Genomic DNA, 22,686 nt, shown 5'->3' on the forward strand with positions numbered 1-22,686 from the left:
CTAACGTCACACTCCCCCTCCCCCCCCCCCTCCCCCCACACCCCCCGTGTTCCTCTCTTATTTAGATAGTGAATATAAATGCTTGGTTGGGTTTTGGTGGTTTCTGGTACATCTAGTCATAATTTACACAGTATATTCATAACTCATACTCAAACTGTCACAAGTTCAACTGGAAATCCTCTCCTCCCCCCGGGACGTCTCATCTCGCGCGGGGCAGAAAAAAGATGGCTGCCAGGGGGAGGGACAGAGGGCAAAGACGCGCCCTCCGGTCAGGCGCCAGATGCATGCATCATCCCATGGGGGCGGAGTCTTGCGTTCAGCCGGGCCCCCAGCAGGTCAAAGGAGGGACAGGATTGGTTGGTATCGTGGAGAGGGATGCGGTCTCGCCCGGCCGGGCTCCTGGCACTAGCCAATCCACGCAGAGGGACGGGCCTCTGAAACACGCTCGCTGAAAAAACACTGCCCCCCAAAACACACACTCCAGCAGTCTGGAGGCTCAGGACCACTGCGGAGGAGAGCGGAGCGCGGCGTTAGAGGGGGAGGAAGGACGTCGCCAGTTTCGGCGGCGGGAACCTGGTTTCTCGCCCACCTGATCACTGGAGTGGCGCGGCGGGCGCTCCCGAGCAGTGGAAGTGGACGTTGAGCCACTTGCCCTCGCGGCGGTGCCACACCCGGGTCTCCTCCGACTGGCTGGAGCGGGGGCGGCCCGTGGAGTCCACGAACTGCGTGAGCCGGATGTACGCGATGCACGCCGCGTCCTCGCCGATCAGGTGCACGTGGGGGTTGAGCAGGGTGGTGTGCACCGGTTTGCTGTTCTTGCTCAGCACTGCGGAGAGGAGAAGAGATATAACGGTTATTCCAATAGACGGAGGGTTTTTTTGTTTTTGTTTTCGAGATGCATGATCAGCACTTTAAAGCCGAAGGTTGGAAAATTGAGACGTCCTTGTGAAAAAAAAACAGGAAAATGTAAGGAAAGTGAGTGTTAAATTAAATTTGGTTGGATTGACCCTAAAAAAAAAAGAAGCATTTCAGTGAGACCCCTCAATATTTAGGTTGATTACATATATTCAGTTAATTTTAACAAGAGTGATCGTTTTCTAGTTGACTAGTGTCCATTTAACTCAATTTACCTGCTCAATTACATTTTCTGCACCTTTCAGGGTTCAAGTTAAAATACGTTCACACATTAAAACTTGCTGCCAAAAGACTTTCCTAATGTTCACACGGTTACATTTCTTTAAAATTCTATTTTGCTGGTCGACGTCTGATAAATCCAGAAAATCTGATCACTTGGCTGAAGCGGCGCCTTTAAAACCCAGAAAAAGACGCACTTAAGCTGCAATGAGGTTCCAAAACCCAGACGCGATGTAGTTTCGTATCACGGCATCAGTGTCAATAAAAAATCATGTGTTGCTGCTAAAAATAAACTCGACTGGCGGAGTTTCCCCACAATGCGGAATACTGGTGCCATTTCCCAAAAGCACGGCCTGCAGCTCCTCCTGGAACAACAGCGCCTGCTGGAGGAGACTCACGGTTGTCAAAGTAGAACTTGTGAAAGTCCATTCCCTCCACCAGGTTTCCCAGGGCCTCGGGTTCAAAAGAGGTGAGACCCGGATCACAAATCCTCCTGGAGAAGGAAAAAAAAACAACCCAGATTAACCCGTCGGTGCATCAAACACACACACGCATCTTATTTGAAGACTTGCTTCTGAACTCACGTGTAGGCATCGAAGTCTCCGTTGTTGATCGCCTCGATCAGCTGCTCCGTTATCTTGATGATGTCCTGTTTGCGACCTGCGAAGAGGGAGAGGGAGAGAGGAGGCGGCAAAACAAGACGAGAGCCGGTGAGAAACCAGGCGAGAGACGAGGCGACGGCAGACGTTTTCTCTCCCGTCGCCTCGTGGCGCCGCCGCGACCTCACACCGCCGCCAGAGCAGTGTGAACGCCACAAACTTCAACCCAAAGTGTAACTCGTCTGAACGAGGCAGAAGTAAACGTGGCGACGTTCCTCTAACTGAACGGAATTCGTCCTGAGGGACAGACGGAGGCTGAAGAAGTCAGAAACTTCATTTGCACCGTATCCTCAGCTGTTCTAACGTCCGTCGCCACGGCAGCAAAGACTTGACCGTCTTTCCCCCCCCCCCACCTGATGCTCTTTTTGAGTCGACATGTTTCCAAAACCGTTCATACAAAAAAAAAAAATCACATTTCATCTAATCTGCTTTCCATCTACTGAAAATAAACATTCCACGCTGCACTTTAACCCACCGAGACCTGGACGGACGTTTCACCTCCAGCCGCAGTTCTCAGAGGGACCGAGGCTCATCGTGGTGGCAGAACTTATGTAACTCATTTCAAATCGAAGGAAACCGAACAAAGTCTGAACTGGAGGTGGAGGCGGGAGGACATGAAATTGGAAGATGCCGTGTGGCTTCGGGGCAGAGGGTTTGTGCCTCGTTAGGATGGATCAGCAGTTTTTAACCCCAGACGTGGACACGTGAAGCACTCATTGACTGACGCCAAAGGTAAAGCTGGCTGTGGAAGAGGACTGCTGTTTGGAATGGCATGAGAAACAAGCAGTGAAACTCACACCTGATGTGGGGGAAAACAACCCAGTAACTTAGCAAAGCTGCTTTCTGAACTGAAGACGACTTCACGTCACATCCACTTTAATGGCAGAAGCGGGGAAATGCACGTCCAGGTTTTAATGGGTTAAAGTGTCAATAAGACCAAACCGAAGCTCCATCGAAAATTTTCTTTCCGTTCATCATGTAAACAAAGAAAATTAGCAAAACCAACAATGAAGAGATTCTACCGATCAATGTTATTGATCCATTGCCACAGGACTCTGAGTGTGTTGAGGGTGGACAGGAAGAGTTCACCTACATTTTCATTCCAGCCGACAGAAAGCAGAGACACTGAGCTCTGCACACAGACACGGAGCCAACAGGACGGCTTAATGGCGGGATGTGTGCAATAGCGTCAAAAACACAGTAACACTGCCAGATATTGAACATTTAAGTGATTTTGGAGGATGGGGCGAATAAATATCTCGTCCATCATAACTTTTAAGTGTTTTCTGCCACCTATTAACCCCGACTGATCCGGGTGACGTCCAGTTGTACTACTGTGACATGTGATCCAGTCCCGGTGGGTTTGAAACTCGAAAAGGACAGAAATCAGAATGGAAGCCAAATTGAATACACGGCTGGCCACAGTGAACAACATTGAATCCTATTTGTTCGGACGCACTGATTAATGAAGGGGAAAAAAAAGAGGAAGAAAAGCGAAGCTGAAACTGGATGTGTTGAAGCAGTGTCGGTCCCACACACAACGCCCTGCTGCTATAAATATCAAATAGCACACCACACCAAAATAGACCAACAAATGCACCGTTACAGCGCGCCTTTGAAAAAAAACAATAAAAGAAGAACTAAACAGAGCTCAGAAAGTGAGGAAAAATGTGTTTGGTGTTGTAACGATACTTAATGATACAAAATATCTTCGGTTTTTGCCTCTTAAATATGAATAAAGAACATACGTTTGTACAGAGCAGACAAACAAAAAGTCCCCAAACATTTGATCTGGAGCTTTTCTGGTTATGATTGACTTTTAGTATCATATTATATTAGCATTTTTTGACACATGGAGACTGTACGGCACGGCAAATGATATATCAGTGAGAGTTTTGACTTGCTGTGTCTCTCAATATAGTATATATACTAGAATATATATATATAATAGCTTTGAATCAATGAGCATGTGCGTGCTTCTGCTTAACTGTTATATTTTGGTAGTAATTATTCTTTAGATGACTTTTGTACAAACATTTTAAATAAATATTTGAACTGATCACTATATTTAGATCTTACCTCATCACAATGTTTAACCCGACAATAAATTTACTGCAACGAATCATTATTGTTTAAATAAATAATCAACCCACCAAACAGACATTCCCTGACATTTTGTGCTTCGCTTTAATGTTTCTTTTCACTAAAAAAAAAAATAAAAAAAATAAATCTACAAGACCTGAACACAAATCAGTGAGTAGTAGAGACCGGAAGAAGGCGACAAAGAGGTGGAGGTGGAGGAGGTGGAGGGGGGGTTGTGAGTTAGTCGATTAGTGCAGATGTGGTCTTACTCTGCTTAGTGTTGCTTTTAGCAGCGACAGTGTTGCTCCCTAGAGGAGCTGCGGGAATGGAGAGCTCAGAGTCGGGGCAGGAGCTGTTGCCCGTGCTGTTCCATGCCATGCGCTTTACGTCATGCGGTGGAACTGAAACACACAACGGATGGTCAAACAAACACAAACACGGGGATGGAGACCAGACAGATGAGATGACACATATGTGGGCGTGATCGTCTAAACACGGCATGCACACACATGTACACACACACACACACACACGTACACACACACACACACACCCCCAGAAGGGATCATGCAGAAAAACAAAGTGACATGTGGGTCAGTGTTCAAACAGAAACACGATGTGTGATCAATCATTTAGCAATGAAACAAACTGTTTTGAGTCACAAACTAAAACAATTTCTATAGAAACTATAAAGCATGTAATAACTTAACTGGACTTTAAACAAAAGCCAGAGGAAATCAATTTAAAATGCACTTTAGAAGGACATTTTGTTTCTCTTTTTAAACACAAACAGGAGCCCCTGGAGTTCGAACAATATCGATGTAATCAGTTCTTCAACTTCTGCATCTTCTGTATAAATAACTGTTACCTTACGCTGCTTTTACCTCACGGTAACTCGGAAACGTCCTCAGAGGATAAAACAAGGAATAAGACCGTGTAAAGAATGTTTTATTTTTGTTCCGGTTTGAATCTAAAACGTAAATGTAGAAAAAGTTTACGTTCCACCACTGATGTTTGGGAAACTTCACACGTCCTGCCTGCAGTACAAGGCTGCCGGCATTTCAGTGAAAGCTTTGTGACAAGCTTGTGAAAGCTGCGGGATTCCACAACAGGTTGCAGACCCCTGGGTTAGCGAGCGGCAGACGTCGGCGAGGGTTAGCGTGGGTTCATGACAGACATGCGGACGACTGGAAGGCAACTGAAAGCCGGGCGGGTGCAGCTCCGTGTGGTGCGGAAGTCTTTTAACTCTGCTCTTAATTCGTATATACATTAACAAAGCCTCGTCCGATGAGCGGCAGCGCCGAGCAAAGGCCCGGGATCGAAGCCCTTGTTGGTTAATAGCTCACAGTAATGCCTGTGGGGAAACTCCAGGAAGGAAGGCAGGAGTGGACAAGGCCCACGGGAGAGGAGGAAAGAGGAGGAAAAGAGATTAGACCGTCCTTTAGTGCGGGAGTGTTTGGGAGAAAACTGGGGGAGAGAGACGAGAGGAAAGACCAGAGCGTGGGACAGGAGGGGTGTTTTGGAGAGTAAATTAGAGCGAGAGAGAGCATGACAGGAGGAAGCATCAGAGGAGAATGGAGGACAAAGAGGCTCGCGAGGCTCTGTGGAGATCCAGGGAAGTCAGACAGGCGGCCGGGCCTGTCAGGCTGGCCGGCCGGTCGAGGGCACCGAGCTGCAAGGTAAGCAAGGCTTCCTCCAGCTGGAGCTGTCACACCGAGAGGACAAGGGGGTAGATGCAGTGAGCACCGAGAGGGAAAAAAAATAAAACACACACAAACACACGCACTCGCATACACACACACACACACACACACACACACTGGCAGATTTCAGGGTTCCCACAGTGGCCCTGGTTAAAAATGGTTCGACTTTTTTATGACTTTGGTCTGAGGCTGGAAGACCTGCAAAAAAAAGTTCCTGTCGCCAAACTGAAAGCTTAAGTTTTGCTTTTGAGACGACGTGAACTTTCGTTCGTTAATGTAAGTCAGCGATGGTGTAAATGCGACGCAACGTCAGGAGAAGTGTAATGATTCCCTCGGGAACACGACGCTGCTTGTTTTAGTCTTAATAGAAGATGTGCTTTTAAGAAAATGGGTGTGAAAGTTGTAGTAACAGTTCGGCGCCTACAGTAATTAATGTGATGATTAAATTTGAAGCGGCTCCGGGATTGACAGAGATTGACCTTGTGACTTGGGATGTTTAGAACTTGTTACCCTGAATTAAGATTTGACCAGAAGTTAGGCATGGTCCATCATTTTAGTTCTTTAGGAACCCCAACAGTATTACTGAGATTCAGTGCTCGTGGCACTTCGGTCATCTCTTTCCGCTGCTTTGCTTCTACTCATTACTCACTGTACCACGTAGCAGCAGTCATATTTAAATTGTGAGATTTCTGACGCTGTCATAAAACCATTTCATTGCCGGTGGTTACATGACCATAAAAACAGTCACTGTAGGACATAAGACCATGAACAAAGACTTTGTCACCGTGGCCTCGTCTTGTTTACTATTTTTACCTTGACGACACAGTAACTGACATTTATCTTTTGAAAGTATTTCTAGAAACAGCTTGGCTCCCGGGATTACTTCAACTTTGTTCACTTTATTTTTGCCCTGTTTCGATGCATTTTGTCTGGACAGACCACGTGCCAGACTTGTTTGGTGGAAACCCTTCAAAAAGTCTGAAATCGTGTGTTACAAGGTCTAAACACTTGATTATCACGTCCTCTTGTGACATCAGAGTTCATGTGTGTATATTTTTGCTCATCATGTTTCTGTGAAGCGTAAAGAAGGATTTTTTTGGATCTGACATTGGATTCTTTTCTTCAAAGTCGGTTTTGTCTGGAGACAAATATTTCATGTCAACTACAAAATCATGCTCACTCCATTATTTACAGGGAGGAACATATTATTCTGCTTTTGCTCTTTACGATCTGCTGTTATAAAAACGCCCGATCCCAAATCTGAGCGACACTCAAAGACGACATAAGATCCGCATTGCAATAAACTGTTTTGGTTTTTTTTTGCTGTTGGGCGATTGCAGAATTGTTCTTTTTAAACAAATGTCAAAACCAGTGGGAACCCTCAAAGATAAGCTTGGTGGATCAGAGTGAAGGGGAGGAGCTCCAAGATGTGAGGCGTCATTGCCAATGACAATAGGAAGCTGGGGTGGGAGTGGGGGTGGGGGTGGTGGAGGGGGGGGGGGGGGTTTGGTCCTTCGCCAGGGCCGACCATAGAGCCTCTGGTTGGCGTGGATAAACTTACTGGCAGGTGAGCTTTGAGGTGAGGGCAGAAGTGGGGGCATCTCCTCTGTGGCGCTGCTCTGACTCAGCGCCGTGCTGTCCGCTAGAACACACACACACATACACACACACAAAACGCAGCCAGACGCACCATAAACACACAAATGTATACACACACACACACACACACATACGACAGGCGGACAGTTCAAGAGTGTGAGGGACACGTGTTGCTTCAGGGCACACTTGCCCGTCACTACAGTCAAGATACACACAATCCACTGGATGGGAGACAGGAAGAGGAAGCGGCCGAGAGCGGGAAAGGGGAACGAAAACACTCGGCGACCTTCCCTACCTTTCATTTCCTCCTCGTCGTTGGTGGCGTTGCTTTCTATTGATCCCTAGGGCGCAGAGCAGAATGTTGGCGGCATTAACGTGGGCGGTGTTCGGGACCGAGTTGCACTGCAGGACGGTCAGAAGCACAAATCTCACCTTGACTCCGTCGGGAGGGTTGTGCACCACTGTGCTCTGGGATTCCTGCCACGGAGAACAGAAACGGTTACTCCAACACATCACAGCCCAGACAAAGAAAAAAAAAGTGCCTCTCAACTGGATTTGAACTCCCTTTGTACCGAAACTCTTGTTTCTTGGTTGTCTGGACTTTAATTTGGAAATGCAGCAGCCAAATTAATAAGTGTGTTCATATTTTTGCTTTAGCAGTATTCAAATTCACCATTATGAAATAAAGACAAACTACTTTTGGGAAATAATCTTAGTATCATCATCAATCAAAAAAACTTCAACACATTAGAACCATTCTTTGAGAGAAAGTACATTTCCCCCCCAATGTTTTATCTTATTATTATTGTAGTCATTCTTTCAAATATTTTATTGTATTTTTATCAAGTTTGTGCACTGAAATTCTGGTTTTCCCATCTATTTTGAAAAATATTTCCATATTTGCCTTTAACATGACTGTTTAATCATGACTTTGAATTGCATCAACGGACACAAACGAATTCTGTGCAAACCAGTTTTCCCGTTGTGTATCACTCTTAATCATCATTGAACATTTGTCTTTTGTCCTCAGCGGTTTTGTCTCTTCATGACTTATTCATGAAGCACTTTGAACGGTCCTGAGCTGCACAAAAAGAAGTGAGTGACCCATGTTTGTAACTTTGCAGGAGAAACTCCCACCGCTGTGAGCAGCTGAGAGGCACTTCCAAAACAAACTATCAATCCAACCACGTCACAACACATATTATCGTCATGCTAGTAAAGCGATTTAAAAACCAAAGCATGCTAGTAGTGGTTGAGAGCACACTGGTGAAGTGCGGCAGTATGGTAAGGATGTCAGTGGGGGATGTTAATGAGGGTTAGACTGAGAAACACTTGGAAAGGTAGAACAAGTTTAGATGACAAGGAAAGATGTTTGGATGGATGGTTGGAAGATGACGCGAGGAAAGCTGGTTAGCCGTGGGGATATTAAGGATTATATACAGAGATAAACACAGGGGCCATGACATGATAAGGCTGAATGATCCTTGCAGCTTCGTAAACAAGAACTCCGCAGTTCCCTGTGCTGCCAGTTCAGACCGATACGACCCTACAGACACGTTCATGCTTCTTGGAAATCCCCAAAATAAAAAAATTAAAAAATTAAAAAAAGGTGCACACGCGCAGCCTGAGAGTCAAATGATGAGCATTTTTGAACGATTTCCAAACGATTAACTTGTCTACTTGAAGTACATCCAGCTCAGAGACAAGTGTGCACCTTTGAGGGGGGGGGGGGCGACATGGCGGGAGTGTTAACGGAGCGACACGCCCTGGATGGCGGGAGAGAAAAATGACAGGCGGCGACGTCGACGATGGAGGGTGAGGCACAACGGGCTACGGTGCGACTACCGGGGGAGGGGGGCGGGAGGGGCGGAGATGTTAAGAGGCGTGAACTTAAAACTGCGGCGGCCTACTGTACCATCTGGGCGTTGGTCGCCATGTTGGTGTCTTTCAGGGCATTGATGGCACTCACTATACTGTTCTTACTGTTGTTGGTAGAAGGCTGGGACGAGAACGCAAACACTCATAGTGAGCACAACACATTGTGCACACACACACACACACACACACACATACACACACACACACACAGATGCATTAGAATCGCACGCCTTTTTAGGGAATGGGGCTAATGTTGGTTGAAGGTCCTGGGCTGTTGAAAGCTAACAGGGTAAATGAGAGGGTGAGTGCCACAGAATGGCCTCTAGATCATCCTTTTTACTGCCTCACTAACTCTCTATGCCTCTGCCACTTAACTACACAGAGAGACCCCTGGGGCGGTGAAGAAAGAGAGGGATACAGGAGGGAGGAAGAGAGGGGTTAGAGATGGCTAATAGTAGCAGAGACTGATGGGAGACTGCTGGGAAAGAGAGCGGCAAACATCTGACCGAGAAGTGAAAGGACAAAATAACCACTGACGAAGAACTGACTGAAGTTAAAGAAAACGGAAAAAAAAAAAGAAAAAGAGTTGGTTGAACTTGTGAATGGGACGAGAGGAAATCATTGTAAATACATGCTACAGAAAGTTAAGGGACCTGAAGGAAAAACAAAGAAAATTAATTTGATTAAAATCTGACAGGGGTCAGAAATTAATATTTTTGGAAAAACCCAGAAAAAAAGTCCTGGATCAGAAAGATGCAGCTTGAAATATTAGTTGAAAGTGAGAGGTGCAGAACGAGAACAGAAGGTGATTTAAAAAAAAAAAAAAAAAAAAAGGGGGGTCAGCTAAGAGGAGAGAAGACAGTGTTGAAAACAATAGAGGGCAGCGAGGTGACGAGACAACCTTACCTTAGCAGAATCTGACTTCTTGTTGAGTAAACTTTTGCATGCTGTGAAAAAACAGGGAGGAGGGTAGAAAAAGAGAAACACATGTAGAACGACTGAGTTTTTCCTGTTCTCGTCATGTGGAATTTCAGTCTGGACCTTGACTTTTTATTTTTAACCCTCTATAAACCCCTCCCCCCCCCCCCCCCCCCCCCCGCCCCACTTCCACCCCGCCATACCTCAGCCTGTGTGACAAAATACGCCTAAATGTTTCCAGAGAATAACATGCAGTTAATGGATTTCTTAGGGCAGTTCCCCTTTGGCCGTGCAGGGTGCTACACTCTGCGAAACCCATCCACATCATAATCCATTCATTGCCATCTGGGGGATGAAAGAGAAACCTGAGAGCAAAGTAAACTTCCTCGATCCATTTCCTGTCTAGGAGACCCCAGCAGATCTGGAAACGAGAGTGATGGTCAGACTCAAACTGCCGCCAGGACCGACGGCGATGAGGTGGGTTAATGCAAATCATCGATTTCCTTTAAGGGTTTCCAGTCACTTTTCCTCTCACTCGAAAGCTCTCAACTCGGCTTTTCCTTCCCTTTTTCTCTTGTTTTTCGTTTCGCTGCCACACACTGCTTTCAAAAGATCTTATCTTGCGTTTCTTACCTTCCAATAAGAAATGGGAGAGGGACAGATAGCGGAGAGGGGGGAGGGGAGGGGAGGGGGGGGGTTGTAGGAGAGGGCTTAGTATTTCAATACAAGAGAGTAGAGATAAGGGGAACAGCATTTTACAGCAGCAAACAATATCAAGTGACAACTCATGCTCCTTAATCTTGACTGTTGCGTTGATATGCAGCCGATTTCTTGGCCCGGTCATGCAGCATCCAAAGAGGGAAATATGGATTTATATTAAAACAAAACAAAGAAAAGTTTTCATTCCACAACCAGGGAGGGGGGAAAAACTGGAGCCGATTGTTCAGTGCGAAACATCTGCTCGTCATTCGACTAGATCTTCTGCCAAACAGCCACCGGAGTGCCAATTGTGACGGTGAGGGACCACCACCTTCACATGCCCCAATTATGACCTTTCCTCCCGCCTCCCGAGATCATCGTTGTCACGTGACAGGCTGGGCGGAGCCGGAACAGCCCAGTGGGAGGAGCTGCGCCGACATTAACAGGTCAGGCCGTGTTCACACTCGTGTTTCGAATCAGGAAGGGACATTTTTAACGCATAAAAACAGATTGAGGGCAACTGATGAGTCACAGACGTCCCCCGAGATGATCACAAAATGAATCGTTATATTGAGAGATGATGCTCGTTTCGACTACTTTTGAACCAGATGCAATAGGAATATTGTGGCCAAAGTGGTCTAGAGGTTAAAGCAGCAAGCTGTTTGGGTTTGAGGGCATTGCTTCAGTAAGAGCATGAGACAGTTTAAATATATTTAAAAAAACCCACAAAAAACTTGTGGATCACATGATAAAACGGATTACTGAAGAGAGGAGTTGTACGGTGAAATAACTTAAATGTGTGCACATTGTGAAAAAAACAAAAAACAATTTGGACACAGATACAATTCAATTCGTTGCCATAAACTTCATACATCCTAATGTATAAGTGTTATAATTATACCATCTGGTTGTGAGAAGTACATTTTGATTCGACATTCATAATAATTGAGGCCCATCGCTGAAATAAAGTCTGTTCTGCTGTACAAATTCTTTTTTTTAAACTGTCTTAATTGGAATGTTAAAATGCTGCAAACTATGAAAAAAACCAAAGTGAAAAACAGTTGTGGTTACCATTTAGATGTTTCACTTCGCTGTAGTTTTGTGTTTTGAGTCAACTCAGCGGGGAGGTTGTTTCAAACATGTTGGAGAACAAATCACAGAACTTCTGGAGATGTTGCACTGAGGAAATGTGTCTCTTCCTGCAACTCCACATGAACTGGTTAACATGGTCCCTCTGTGGCGACCACACTATTACTTCCAGGACCCGCTGGCTCTTATTTTCTCTCAAGATAGTTCTTGATGATTTTGGCTGTTTGGGGTCGGTGATAAGCATCACATTTATTCTGGAGCAGATCAGATCAGATACCTCCCCACTTGTATTACTTCAAGTGGAATATTTACATTTACATCGGCTTTAATGTTTCATAAAGCATTGTATATGTAACCCAAGTACCATAACAATTTTAAATTTATTTTTTTTAAACCAAAAGTGTGAACACAGCTTTAGAGAACATGTGAAGGTGCGTCTCCTGGTTAACATTTAGTTGGCTTTAACCACACAGGACACCCACATGCGAAAGGCAGCCAGGCAAACGCCTTTCTGGAAACATACAGAAACGCTTCACACTTCTGTCGCTATCATGTCAATTGAGGGGAACATCATGAGCAAACTGCAAAGCCTTGCCTCAGCCATACTCAGAGAAGTGCAAGGAAGCAGCTACAGTAATAAGTGCTCGGACTTTTTTTTTTGCAGTGATGAGTGACATCATCAGAGGATCAGAAACGATGAAAAGAAAAAAAAAAAAATCTGATGATGATTTAAAAAAGACAGATGAGGAGTCCAGTCTGAGAAGGTGATGATGTCACACATGATATTCACAGAAACTTACAAACGGGCAACTTGATCCAGTCTCAGTGACGGAGCCCGCATTCGGAGGGCTTTGGCTGACAATCAAAACCACCACAAACATCCCAAATCTCAGCGCACCAGTCATACACTGCGGGAGAAACACTGGCTTCTCCTTAGGGTTACCCTTTGGGGGGGGCCTTCGCCCCGTTGACATGTGAGCATTACTCTGCCTACACAGGCACTGAGAAGAAATGTACGCACATTGTAAAGTAAAGAAGATTCTCGGGTCTGGAAAAGCGGCGACAGAGAATCAGGTTTACTCCACAATGGTTGTCGCTAACGTTCTTGATCCATGGAGCCACCATTGGAATCGCCGACCTTTCCCCACCCACACCCACCCAGCAGGATGAGAGCCGAGCCCCGTTTTAGTACTTTCAAAACGGAGCAATATGTGCTTTCGTTCACTGTGAAATTAAAGACCCAACGTGTCACTGGGTATTTGACAAATGCAAAGGAAGCTTTGCAGCCACCTTGTGGCATTCCTGACTCCAGGGCAAGGCTTTTGAAAGTACTAAAACAGACCTCAGGAGGGAGGAGACGAGGGATGCCGTTCCCACCCGGGAATCCAAAGATGATGGCTTCGGCATTTGGATCGAGTCGAAGCCGAAACCCGTCTCCTCCTTTCTCCGGCTCCTCAACCAACCACCTTGTAACCCCCACCAGTCCCAGGTCCGACGATGGCAGCACGCCAACCCAGCTCTTGCCGGCCCCCTGCAGTGTCAGTTCCCGCCCGCAGGATAACATGCCCCTCCTCATCCCCTGCCCCAGTCCGCTCTGTGCCCAGCCTCGCAGCCCAGGCCGGGGGCGAGCACAGGGCGTATGGGGTCAGCTGGAAGTCGGGATGGAGCTTGCAAGAAGTGACGTTATAACTAATTTGAAAGATGAAATGAGGGCTGCAGAGTTGCAGCCGAGTGGCGGTGTGATGTGTAAATGTTGAAGATTAAAAAAAAAAAAAAGCACTGTTGAACTTAACGTTGTCTTTAAGTGAAGCGGATGTACCGGGGGGAAAATCTGATGTCTTGCGTTGTATGGCAAAAACAATGCATGTCTGTAATACCCTGAATGAAATAAAAACGTGTGATTATGAGAGGATGTGTGTGTGACTGTAGATGGGGATGCTGGCAGAAGGCTGCATGCAGGAGTGTGGGGATGGTCGTGAAGGGCCCACCCTTCACTATGAAACCAAGTCGCTGTGTGTGTGGAGAGGAAGTGGATGGGCGTGTCTCTGGGACGTACCTTCCTGAGCCAGTGAGGCCGTGGAGGAGGCGGCAGCAGCAGAGTTGGTATGCTGCCGGCCCACTATTGGACAGAAATGCTACAGTTGGGAGGAGCTATGCAAATCAGGTGTCACGCTGTTCCCCCGTGGGCCCAGAGAGCCACAGAGTGTGCTGGCCGCAGCCCAGATGCATCGAACTCCTCCGTCCAAATGGGCTGAAGCAAAGATGTGCAACCCTGTGGATCTCTGGGCCCAGGGTTGAAATCATTAGCCATCGACTGACCAGATACTTAAGAGGCTGAGATCAAGGCTTCAGCAAAAACAAGCCACTCTCAGAAGAATGAGAGATTAAAAAAAAAAAAAAAAAAAAAAAAAAACCACTGAATTTTATCAGTCACCTGTTTTTATAACACCACAAATTGCCCCCAAAATAAAAAAGTCTCAAATAAATCTGGGTTTCCTTTGCTCAAACATGCATTTCCTCCATGTGCAGCAGAAAAGAGGTATGAGCGCTCTCTCTCTCTCTCACACACACACCCACACCCACACACACACACACACACACACACACACACACACAGAAACAGACAGACATAAAACACACAGGGAGAGAAACATTAGCATGGACAAAGACATAACTGGCACACACGTAATCTGGTACATGGCATCACATTCTAGCTTTTTAAGGATCAACTTGATTCAGAAGAGGAACTGTCAATATCAGAACATTTCTACAGTAACACAGAGCAGCTTCATCTCTCAATTCAGTTTCAGGTTGTAAGCAAGCAAAAGTCCTGTGCACACACACACACACACACACACAAGAAAAAAAACAACATATTGTTATTTTGAGGATGAGTGGGTGAGTGTGCGTGTGTGGTGAGGGGGTTAAGAGAGGTGCAGAGGACTCTATCCACTCTCCTTCCTCCTCTCCCTCTGCATGTGCTGCGTGGGAGGCTGAGGGCGAAGGGCACACCCACCTGAGAAGTTTCTGGACACCAGCATGGTGGTGAGAATGGCTCCCTGGAGGAGAAGAGGAAGGGAGGGGGAGAGAGAGAGAGAGAGAGAGAGAGAGAGAGAGAGAGAGAGAGAGGGAGAGGGAGAGAATTGAAGGAGGTATAATGAACACATGGAGATTGTTTTTTTTTTTAAAGAAGGATTTCATTCTTCTTCACTGCCGTTTTTCCTTTCTCGTGGGACAATAGCAGTTGTGTCCCTCTATTTAGCAGCAGTGATCTTCCAACAGGTAACCAAGCAGAGGATGAGTGACTGCTTTGTGTCAAACAGTAAGTCATTAAACAACCTGCCTGCGGTAATATTCAATTAGAATATATAACAGAATTTGCTGCTCCTTCATCGATGCAAACTTTGTTTGCGTCGATGACCCTTGATCACAAACTCCAGCAACTGAGGTGACAATTGAAGCTTCTGCAGACACGCTCAAAGCTAAATGTCGTCTCCGGATGCGGTCATAGAAACTCTGCTAAATTTGTTTTGTTTTGTCAATTTTAAAAAACAAATTTGATATATATTCACCACAAAATAACAACTATATCATCAAAGTTTAGGACCATCTGCTCATTTGAAATACCGGCTCCTCTTCCAACAACGCTCTCGTCCCTGTGCCTTATTGAAAACTCCTGCTACGACGGCAACGTTTGTTATTGTTTTTGGCACGCTCACTTCCAGATAAGAAACGCGTTGGGAAACGGGAAGCTGCCACAATGAAGGCCAGGAGAGAAACTACCTACACAGAAGCAGATATTACCCAAAATTAAATTAAAAAATCCTGTGTTCACCATAGGACTGAAATATTTGTGATTGATGGCAACAGTTCTTTGATCTCAAGATCGTTCAAGGATTCCGGAGAGTTGATTCATTTCGTTTCCACTCAAAAAGTAAAATCTTAAAGTGGCGATCGTGTTACTGCGCAACTATGTAATGCAGCAATTAACAATTAATACAAATGCAACTGGACATGATGATGAGCGAGATGCTCGCCATGTCACTAACTTAATTACTGTACAAAATTTCTGCAAGGCGGAAATGACAACATTTCACACTTTACAAAATAATCACGCCCAATACAGATAAACACACACACACACAAAAAAAAGAAAAACTTTGCTGAGATTATGTTTTTAGAACAAGCTGTGACGGAGAACTCCCAAACCAAAGCTGGTCCTTCTCATCTTTCAACTCATGCAGAGAAAACTAATTCAGCTGTTCTTGCGGAGTATGTATGGACCCTTCAGGTGTCATTTCTTCACTCAATTTGAAAGAATTCCCAGATTCCCAGAAACCAGACTGCTCGTCAGAGCGTCTGCTTTCAGCCTCGGGGATGTAATGCACTTGTTGGCTGCTGTTTTGGAAAGGATTTTTTTTTTTTTGGCTGTGCTGTTGACAAGGTCCGCTGGTAAACCTAATAACCTTTGGCTCTTTTGTCATTGAATGTTTTGCTTTGAACTTCCCGTAAAAAAAAAAAGAAGAAAAAGTTAGCTATGATTTTATTGTTATGAATTAGAGAAGTCAAACACAAGTGGTAACTAGATCATCGTTGATAACAACCCATTAATCATAATTTATTCAATCAAATTACCATAATAATATGGAAATGAAAGGGAAAGAAAAGTTTAATTTACAACATATGAACACTTTGCCAATGTAGCTTTAAATCAGAAACTTGCTGCCAGCTTTTGGGGGATTATTCACTATTATTCCAGATTTAATAGCCAGCAATAACATGAATCACAAAGCTTCATATTTTAACGATCAGAATCATTTATGTTTTAAATGATCTAATAGATCACGGCAGCTGGTCAAGTAATGATGCCAAAGTACAAGACCACATTAAATCAACAGATTATTAGCCTCATTGCGAATGCTGCAAAAATGATATGTGACCAAGAACAGCAGGTGATCTGAAAAAGGAAAATTATGGGAAGATAAAAGATGGAAAGTATTAAGTAGCAAATTAACACATTATAAGGCATCTACCTTGAGTTTTCGGCGAGCATTGAACTTGCGGAGACATTCGACAGTTTCCTGTCTGTGCATCATGGATGCCACTGTGGAGCGGTGCTGCAAGACACAAGACAAAGCACAACGGATAAACATCCGATCTGTTCAGAATTGTATTTCTTCAGAGGGTACTTCGTGGTTGGTTGAGGCCATCTTTTATACGTCAGAGGTGAGCAGATACTTACGCAGACCCATGGGTGCTTGAGGGCCTGTTCGGCAGTGATTCTCTTGGCTGGGTTGATGGTCAACATCTGGTTGATCAGGTTCTTTGCCTCTGGAGTCACTGTGTCCCACTCTGGGGAGGGGAACTGATGAAAATGGAGAAACGAGTCAGGTGTGATGGGTGGAGAGAAAAGGGATTTCCCCAAGGACCCGGGGAGTCTGTGCCTGCAGATTTCTGGCCAATAGACGCCATCCTGTCCCCTGATCTTGAGTTCATTTCTCCCAATTAGGCCGATGTGAAAATGATGCAGGCAACTGTGATAAATTCAATTTAAACACAAGCTTATGTTCCATTGCTCTAAACCATTTTTTTTATGAAGAGTAAATATCCCCAGAAACTAGCTGCAATGTGGTTTATTATCCAGCGAGTGAGAAAAATAGGATATCCCTGACTCTTGACTCTCTTGCTCTCTCATTCACACACTCTCCTCTGCAATGCGTCAGGGAGGCCCTGATAGGATCAATAGCTTTGGACCAGATCTCAATTGGACACTATTAAACATTCAAAAACTGCTTAGCGAACCTCTGCACTGCACCCCTGGCTGATACACACCTCGCGCTCAAAGCACACTTACATCGTACGCCCCGGCTTTGATCTGTTGATAGAGTTTGTGTTGATCTTCATCCCAGAAAGGAGGGTAGCCCACTAACAATATATAGAGAATAACACCTGGCAGAAAGCAAGAAGAAAGAAGAGATTGGAGAAAACATTTTAATTTAAAATGTACTGGAAATATTTATGCTTATAATTTTATTCAAGACGTGTTTGGACATTACGATACTTCAAATTATAATGTTGTTATCAAGTACTGGCTCAATTTGATCATTCCTTTAGGAAAATATCTTTGGTTCAGATGAACACTACCAGAGTCTGGAGTCTCTGCTCATTACAACATATTAAAAGCCCCATGGAATGATGTAGGGGTGGATTTCTGTATGCGCACATATTTCTGCTGCATGTTCCAGATTTGATTTGCCCTTTTTAGTAGATCTGCATTACACACCCCAGTTAGCCGAAGTAGATAACTGAAGAAGGGACGGCGACAACGAGCTGGCTAAACGATAAACTATCTGTCTCATCGGTCGGCTTCAAGAAATATTGAAAAAAGGCTGCTTAAGCAGCCAGCAGACAGCGGAGCCCCTCTCATGGGGTAGGCCTGTATTTTTATTCCGCATACTAGGGAAAATAAGAGTAGACCAGCATGGCTTGCAGTATTTACATTTATAAAGGAAAAACAAGGAACACAGGGGGACACATAGGCTGAGTTTGGATATTAACCTTCAAGTATCAATGGCTGCTGCTAACCAGCCCAACTTTTAGACGGGAGGGCTGTGACCCCCCCCCCTCAGTCCGAGAAGATAACAATGCTCATCATGACACCAACAACTGCGATAAGATTAAACGTGAACCCAATTAAAGTTGCATGGCACTTAGTATTTACGTGCATATAAACACTTGTGATTAAATTGACCCGATCCGATTAAAATTATCAAAGGATCAGAGGAAGTGGTTTAACCTGGCTTATGATCTCTGATTAAAGTCCATGTAAACAGGACAATCTGATCTCTTAATCAGAGAATTTTATCAGACTGGCAAGAATGTAGCCATATGAAGGAAACCAATGACCTTGCAAGATCTGCTTACATTTAGATTTGTTGAAGGTAAAAGCTTTAGGAAGTTACAAACTTCGAGAATACATCCAAGCACATTGGAAATCTGATATATTTGTTGAAGTTTGGGATGAAGGGCTTGAAAAACCTCAGAATACACACAATGCATTTCAGAGGCGAGGTTTAAAAGAGTCAAATACATCTGCGCTCAAAGCAGTTGCCAAGAACGTCGCTAATCCAAAGGTGATGGTGCTGCGAGTGCAGAAGAGACATTAGGAGTTGCATTATCTTTTGAATGCAGAATTAGAAAACTCTTTTGAGTGCAGCATGAGTCACACATTTGACTACAAGAACAGAATGAAATGGATGTACGAGAATAGACTCTCTTTGACTCTTATTTGGCACAGAACAAGAGGACGCAAACAACCATGCCATAAGTATTGCATTAAAACGAGGCAAATGTGTCTTTCAATTTCATGGGGCCTTTAACTGTCCGACTGTGAAGCTGAAAACTCACCACAAGCCCAGATGTCCACGGGCTTGCCGTAGGGGTCCTTCCTCAGGACCTCAGGGGAGAGGTAACCAGGAGTCCCGGCAAAGCCTGCCCAACAAAGACAATTCAGGATGCGTTTAACTGGCAACTTTTTCTGAGGTTATCCGACTGATGGTGGCCGGTTGAGACTATTATGCAAGACCAGATTATGATGGTGTAGAGTCACAAGCAAATGCCCATTAATCATCTCGTCTGCGCTGGAAAGTCAGCCAAATGGTGGCAGCTCGGCTGCCGGCCAAGACACAATGACCCAAGCATGAACTGGAAAGTGAGAGTGAGCCTCTTAAAGCAAGGCTCACCACAATGTCGTCTTTGGCTCCCGCTGGCTCATCGTGACCCCGGTGACCATTGCCGTTTGGGTTTTTTTCAGACATTATAGAGACAACGCAAACAAGACTGAACCTTGTCCGTTTCTCTCTGGTAACAAGTTGACTGACTAATCAAAATAATAACGTGGAATATTGTTGAATTTGCCAAAATTTAAGAGGATGCTGGGGCTTTCCACCATTATGTGTTTTGACTCCAACCGTCAAAGCAGAGTAAACAGGAAAATACTTTTTCGCTGCGTCAAAAGCCTTCATGGGTTTTGCCGAGTAGCAGCAGCATGTGAGGCGTTCAAGGACATTGTTTCAGGGAGAGTAGAGAGTCCAGAATGCATCGACTGTCAGGATAATCAAAGAACAATTCAATGCTATAAAAAAATGTGCTACAAGTTCGAGGTGATGTTTATTTTGTTTTGAAATGAGCATCATTTTTACTGAACGTGCAATATTCCATTTATCCAACACATAATTGCGAACTTATTTTGACAACTACATTTGTTTGCAACATCAGTTAAAACTGAATACGGGAACAATTCTTGCCTCCGGTGCTTAAAAACTATCCAAAATGTTCCCAATGAGTTTTAAAAGGGAAACCCTGAATTAAGAAGTGCTGGTCACCCCCCCATGAGTGTTACAGATAAAGTAACTGTCTGGTCTATTTGATGCGAGTGTGTCATCGTTGTGTGTTTTCTTACCAAACCAAGCCTGCTGGTCTCCCTGTACTTCAATAGCAAGGCCAAAGTCTGCCAGCTTCACTGCAGCTCCCTTCATCTTGCTGGCCAACAACAGGTTTTCAGGCTGAGAGAGACACAGACGCACACATGGTGAAGCAGAAAGCGGGACAAAAGATCAAGACGGTGACAGACACAGTTACAGGCACTCCTCGGTTAAAGCTTCTGGAAATATTTATATTTGATGTCTTTGACAAAGCTTGGTGTGGGGGCGGGGGAGGAGGTGAGAGAAAGTGATGGAGAGATGGAGGTGGGGAGAGGATGAGTAGTCGAGAATCTCCACAAACGCCTTATATGGGCATGGGTCCGTAGCCATAGTAACCACTCGGGAGTCATTTAAGCAGCACTGCAGACTGCATGCTAAATGGAAAGTGTACTTAGCGAGAAGCAGCGTGTGTGGCAGCGTTCTAAATGGCCGTTGTTTGGGCAGCGGGACATAAAGGGCCGCAGTAAAAAGCCCACTCAGGATAAAAGGCCAACAAATCAGACAGGCAGCGCTTGAGGTAATAGCGTTATTCTGCAACAGAGAGCGTGCACATGCATACAAAAGCCACCCACACGTGTCTCAGCGCCCCCTCGAGATATTTATTCCCTTCACATCGCATCTTTGCCGGAAAAGGTGCGATTCGATGCGAATTGTTATCGTTCCATCGATCAGGATTAAAATCACCACCTTGAAGTGGGTTGAAGAAGGAACTGGAAGCAACAGAGACGCGTCGTTTCCTCGAGCCTATCGGCGAGTTGGGACAACTCGAGACCCTCCCTCGTTGCGCCATGGGCGTTGTGATGTCACACGGGTTGTCCTGGCAACTCCAGAGGTGCATGTGTGCCTTCACCTCCTCCCTCATCACAAGACCCCTGCCGAGTGTCTGAATGTGTATGCGCCTGTGCGTACATGCACATGTGTGTCAGTCCTTATCCTTTCCTTGCCATAGGTGTGAGACACACTCTTCCACGTGATCATGACTCACCACGGCTGTGCTCAGCGTGGGCACACATGCATGCATGCATGTGTGTGTGCGTGTGTGTGTGTCTGCACATATACATGCTTCCATAGCCCCGGTCAAGGACAGACAACCTAACAGATCTGCTGACAGATCTAACAGACAGACGGTACAAAGAGAAAATTTTAAAAAAGGTAGACAAGCGAGCGAGAGGGAGACGCCGGGGAAAATAAAAACGAATGCGAGCAAAAAAAAAGAAAAAAAAAAAAACTGCAGAGGATGAGAAAAAGAGACAGAGCAACCGAGAGCCATCTGTGTGTTGCCATGGCCACGAGCAGAGGTGTGTGCGTGTGTGTGGTTGTCACGGCAACGGGCAGCCACTCACCTTGAGGTCTCTGTGCACAATATCATGCTGGTGGATATGATTGACACTCTCCAAGATCTGACTAATGCAATGACTATGGAGAGAGAGAGAGAGAGGGAGAGAGAGAGAGAAAAAGGGGGACAAACGGAGAGAAAGACATGTCAGTCGCTGCCCTTCGTCGCCGAAAGCCTTGCACAGACTCCACATGATTTGTGTAGTTGTGCGTTTCGCTGGAAACAAAAATGATGCATTTCATATCAGGACTATTTAAGCTTGCTTAAATTTACAAAAATAAATAAATCACAACATTACTTTCCACTTCGGATGCGTGATTTAGTTGACTCAACCAATTGCAGAAAAGCCATTTCCTAATTCTGTAGAGGATTGAATATATTAAATATTCTACAATCATGACATTACAGTAGCAGAATGATTTGTTAACTTGTGTGGCAAGTTGTACACATGTATTTCAATATGTGTGTGCATGATCGGGCATGTGTGTGTGTCTGACATTAATGTGCAAATGAAATGTTTGTGTATAATCAGAGTTATGATGTGTGATTTATATTGAGATACCAAGCCTGGTAAAGGTTTCCATCATCACCTTCACCTCAGGCGTATCCTTTAATAGGTGGATTTTGCTATTCTTTATTCTTTTGCCAAGATATGTCTGTACCTATGGGTTTCCTTTGCCCCAGGTCTGGGCTGACAGGCTCACTGGCTACATGGTGCTAAATCTGCACCGTGTGTTGTTAGCTGTACAGTTAGCTCATGTCATCAGTGATTACTAGCAGGACAGAGTACGACCTGGATAGTGATATTTACAATATTTTATCAAGGCACGAATTCAACAGTGAAAGCTAAATCATGAATACATTTCTATTAAGTGTTGCGTGAGCTCCTACTGCAGCCAAATATCACTAGCAAGGTCCTGCAATCTAATTTTTAAAATCACTGAGAAATCCTACAGTGTTGGTGATATGAAGGTTGTAAAACTATGAAACAGGCTGACAGACACCCTGTGAGTCTCAACTTGGGATAAGGAAACCATAGTACGGATGTAGAATTAAGATTACGAACAAATGCAAGTACAGACATACCAATATGTACTTAAGTTCAA

General features: G+C 44.9%; 1 protein-coding gene across 8 annotated transcripts in view; it reads right to left on the reverse strand.

The window, feature by feature from the left end:
• The window catches only part of LOC308145411 (calcium/calmodulin-dependent protein kinase type II subunit gamma-like), a 42,864-nt gene continuing 20,178 nt past the window's right edge, over window positions 1-22,686 (reverse strand). Inside the window, exons 6-23 of one of the 8 annotated variants that reach the window (XM_080516835.1) lie at window positions 21,588-21,660; window positions 20,223-20,325; window positions 19,169-19,252; window positions 17,616-17,710; window positions 17,004-17,126; window positions 16,795-16,878; window positions 14,778-14,820; window positions 13,818-13,880; window positions 9,962-10,002; window positions 9,093-9,176; window positions 7,610-7,654; window positions 7,473-7,518; window positions 7,140-7,220; window positions 4,145-4,276; window positions 1,719-1,794; window positions 1,533-1,627; window positions 590-826; window positions 1-505 (exon numbers count right to left, since the gene is read on the reverse strand). In XM_080516835.1, coding sequence (XP_080372961.1) covers window positions 594-826; window positions 1,533-1,627; window positions 1,719-1,794; window positions 4,145-4,276; window positions 7,140-7,220; window positions 7,473-7,518; window positions 7,610-7,654; window positions 9,093-9,176; window positions 9,962-10,002; window positions 13,818-13,880; window positions 14,778-14,820; window positions 16,795-16,878; window positions 17,004-17,126; window positions 17,616-17,710; window positions 19,169-19,252; window positions 20,223-20,325; window positions 21,588-21,660 — 1,501 coding nt within the window. In that variant the 3' untranslated portion in view covers window positions 1-505; window positions 590-593. The remainder of the gene's footprint in view (window positions 506-589; window positions 827-1,532; window positions 1,628-1,718; window positions 1,795-4,144; window positions 4,277-7,139; window positions 7,221-7,472; window positions 7,519-7,609; window positions 7,655-9,092; window positions 9,177-9,961; window positions 10,003-13,817; window positions 13,881-14,777; window positions 14,821-16,794; window positions 16,879-17,003; window positions 17,127-17,615; window positions 17,711-19,168; window positions 19,253-20,222; window positions 20,326-21,587; window positions 21,661-22,686) is intronic. The other 7 variants (XM_080516836.1, XM_080516837.1, XM_080516838.1 and 4 more) reach the window with 7 other exon arrangements.

The sequence above is a fragment of the Blennius ocellaris genome, assembly GCF_963422515.1.
Source record: "Blennius ocellaris genome assembly, chromosome: 21".
Classification (NCBI taxonomy): Eukaryota; Metazoa; Chordata; class Actinopteri; order Blenniiformes; family Blenniidae; genus Blennius; species Blennius ocellaris.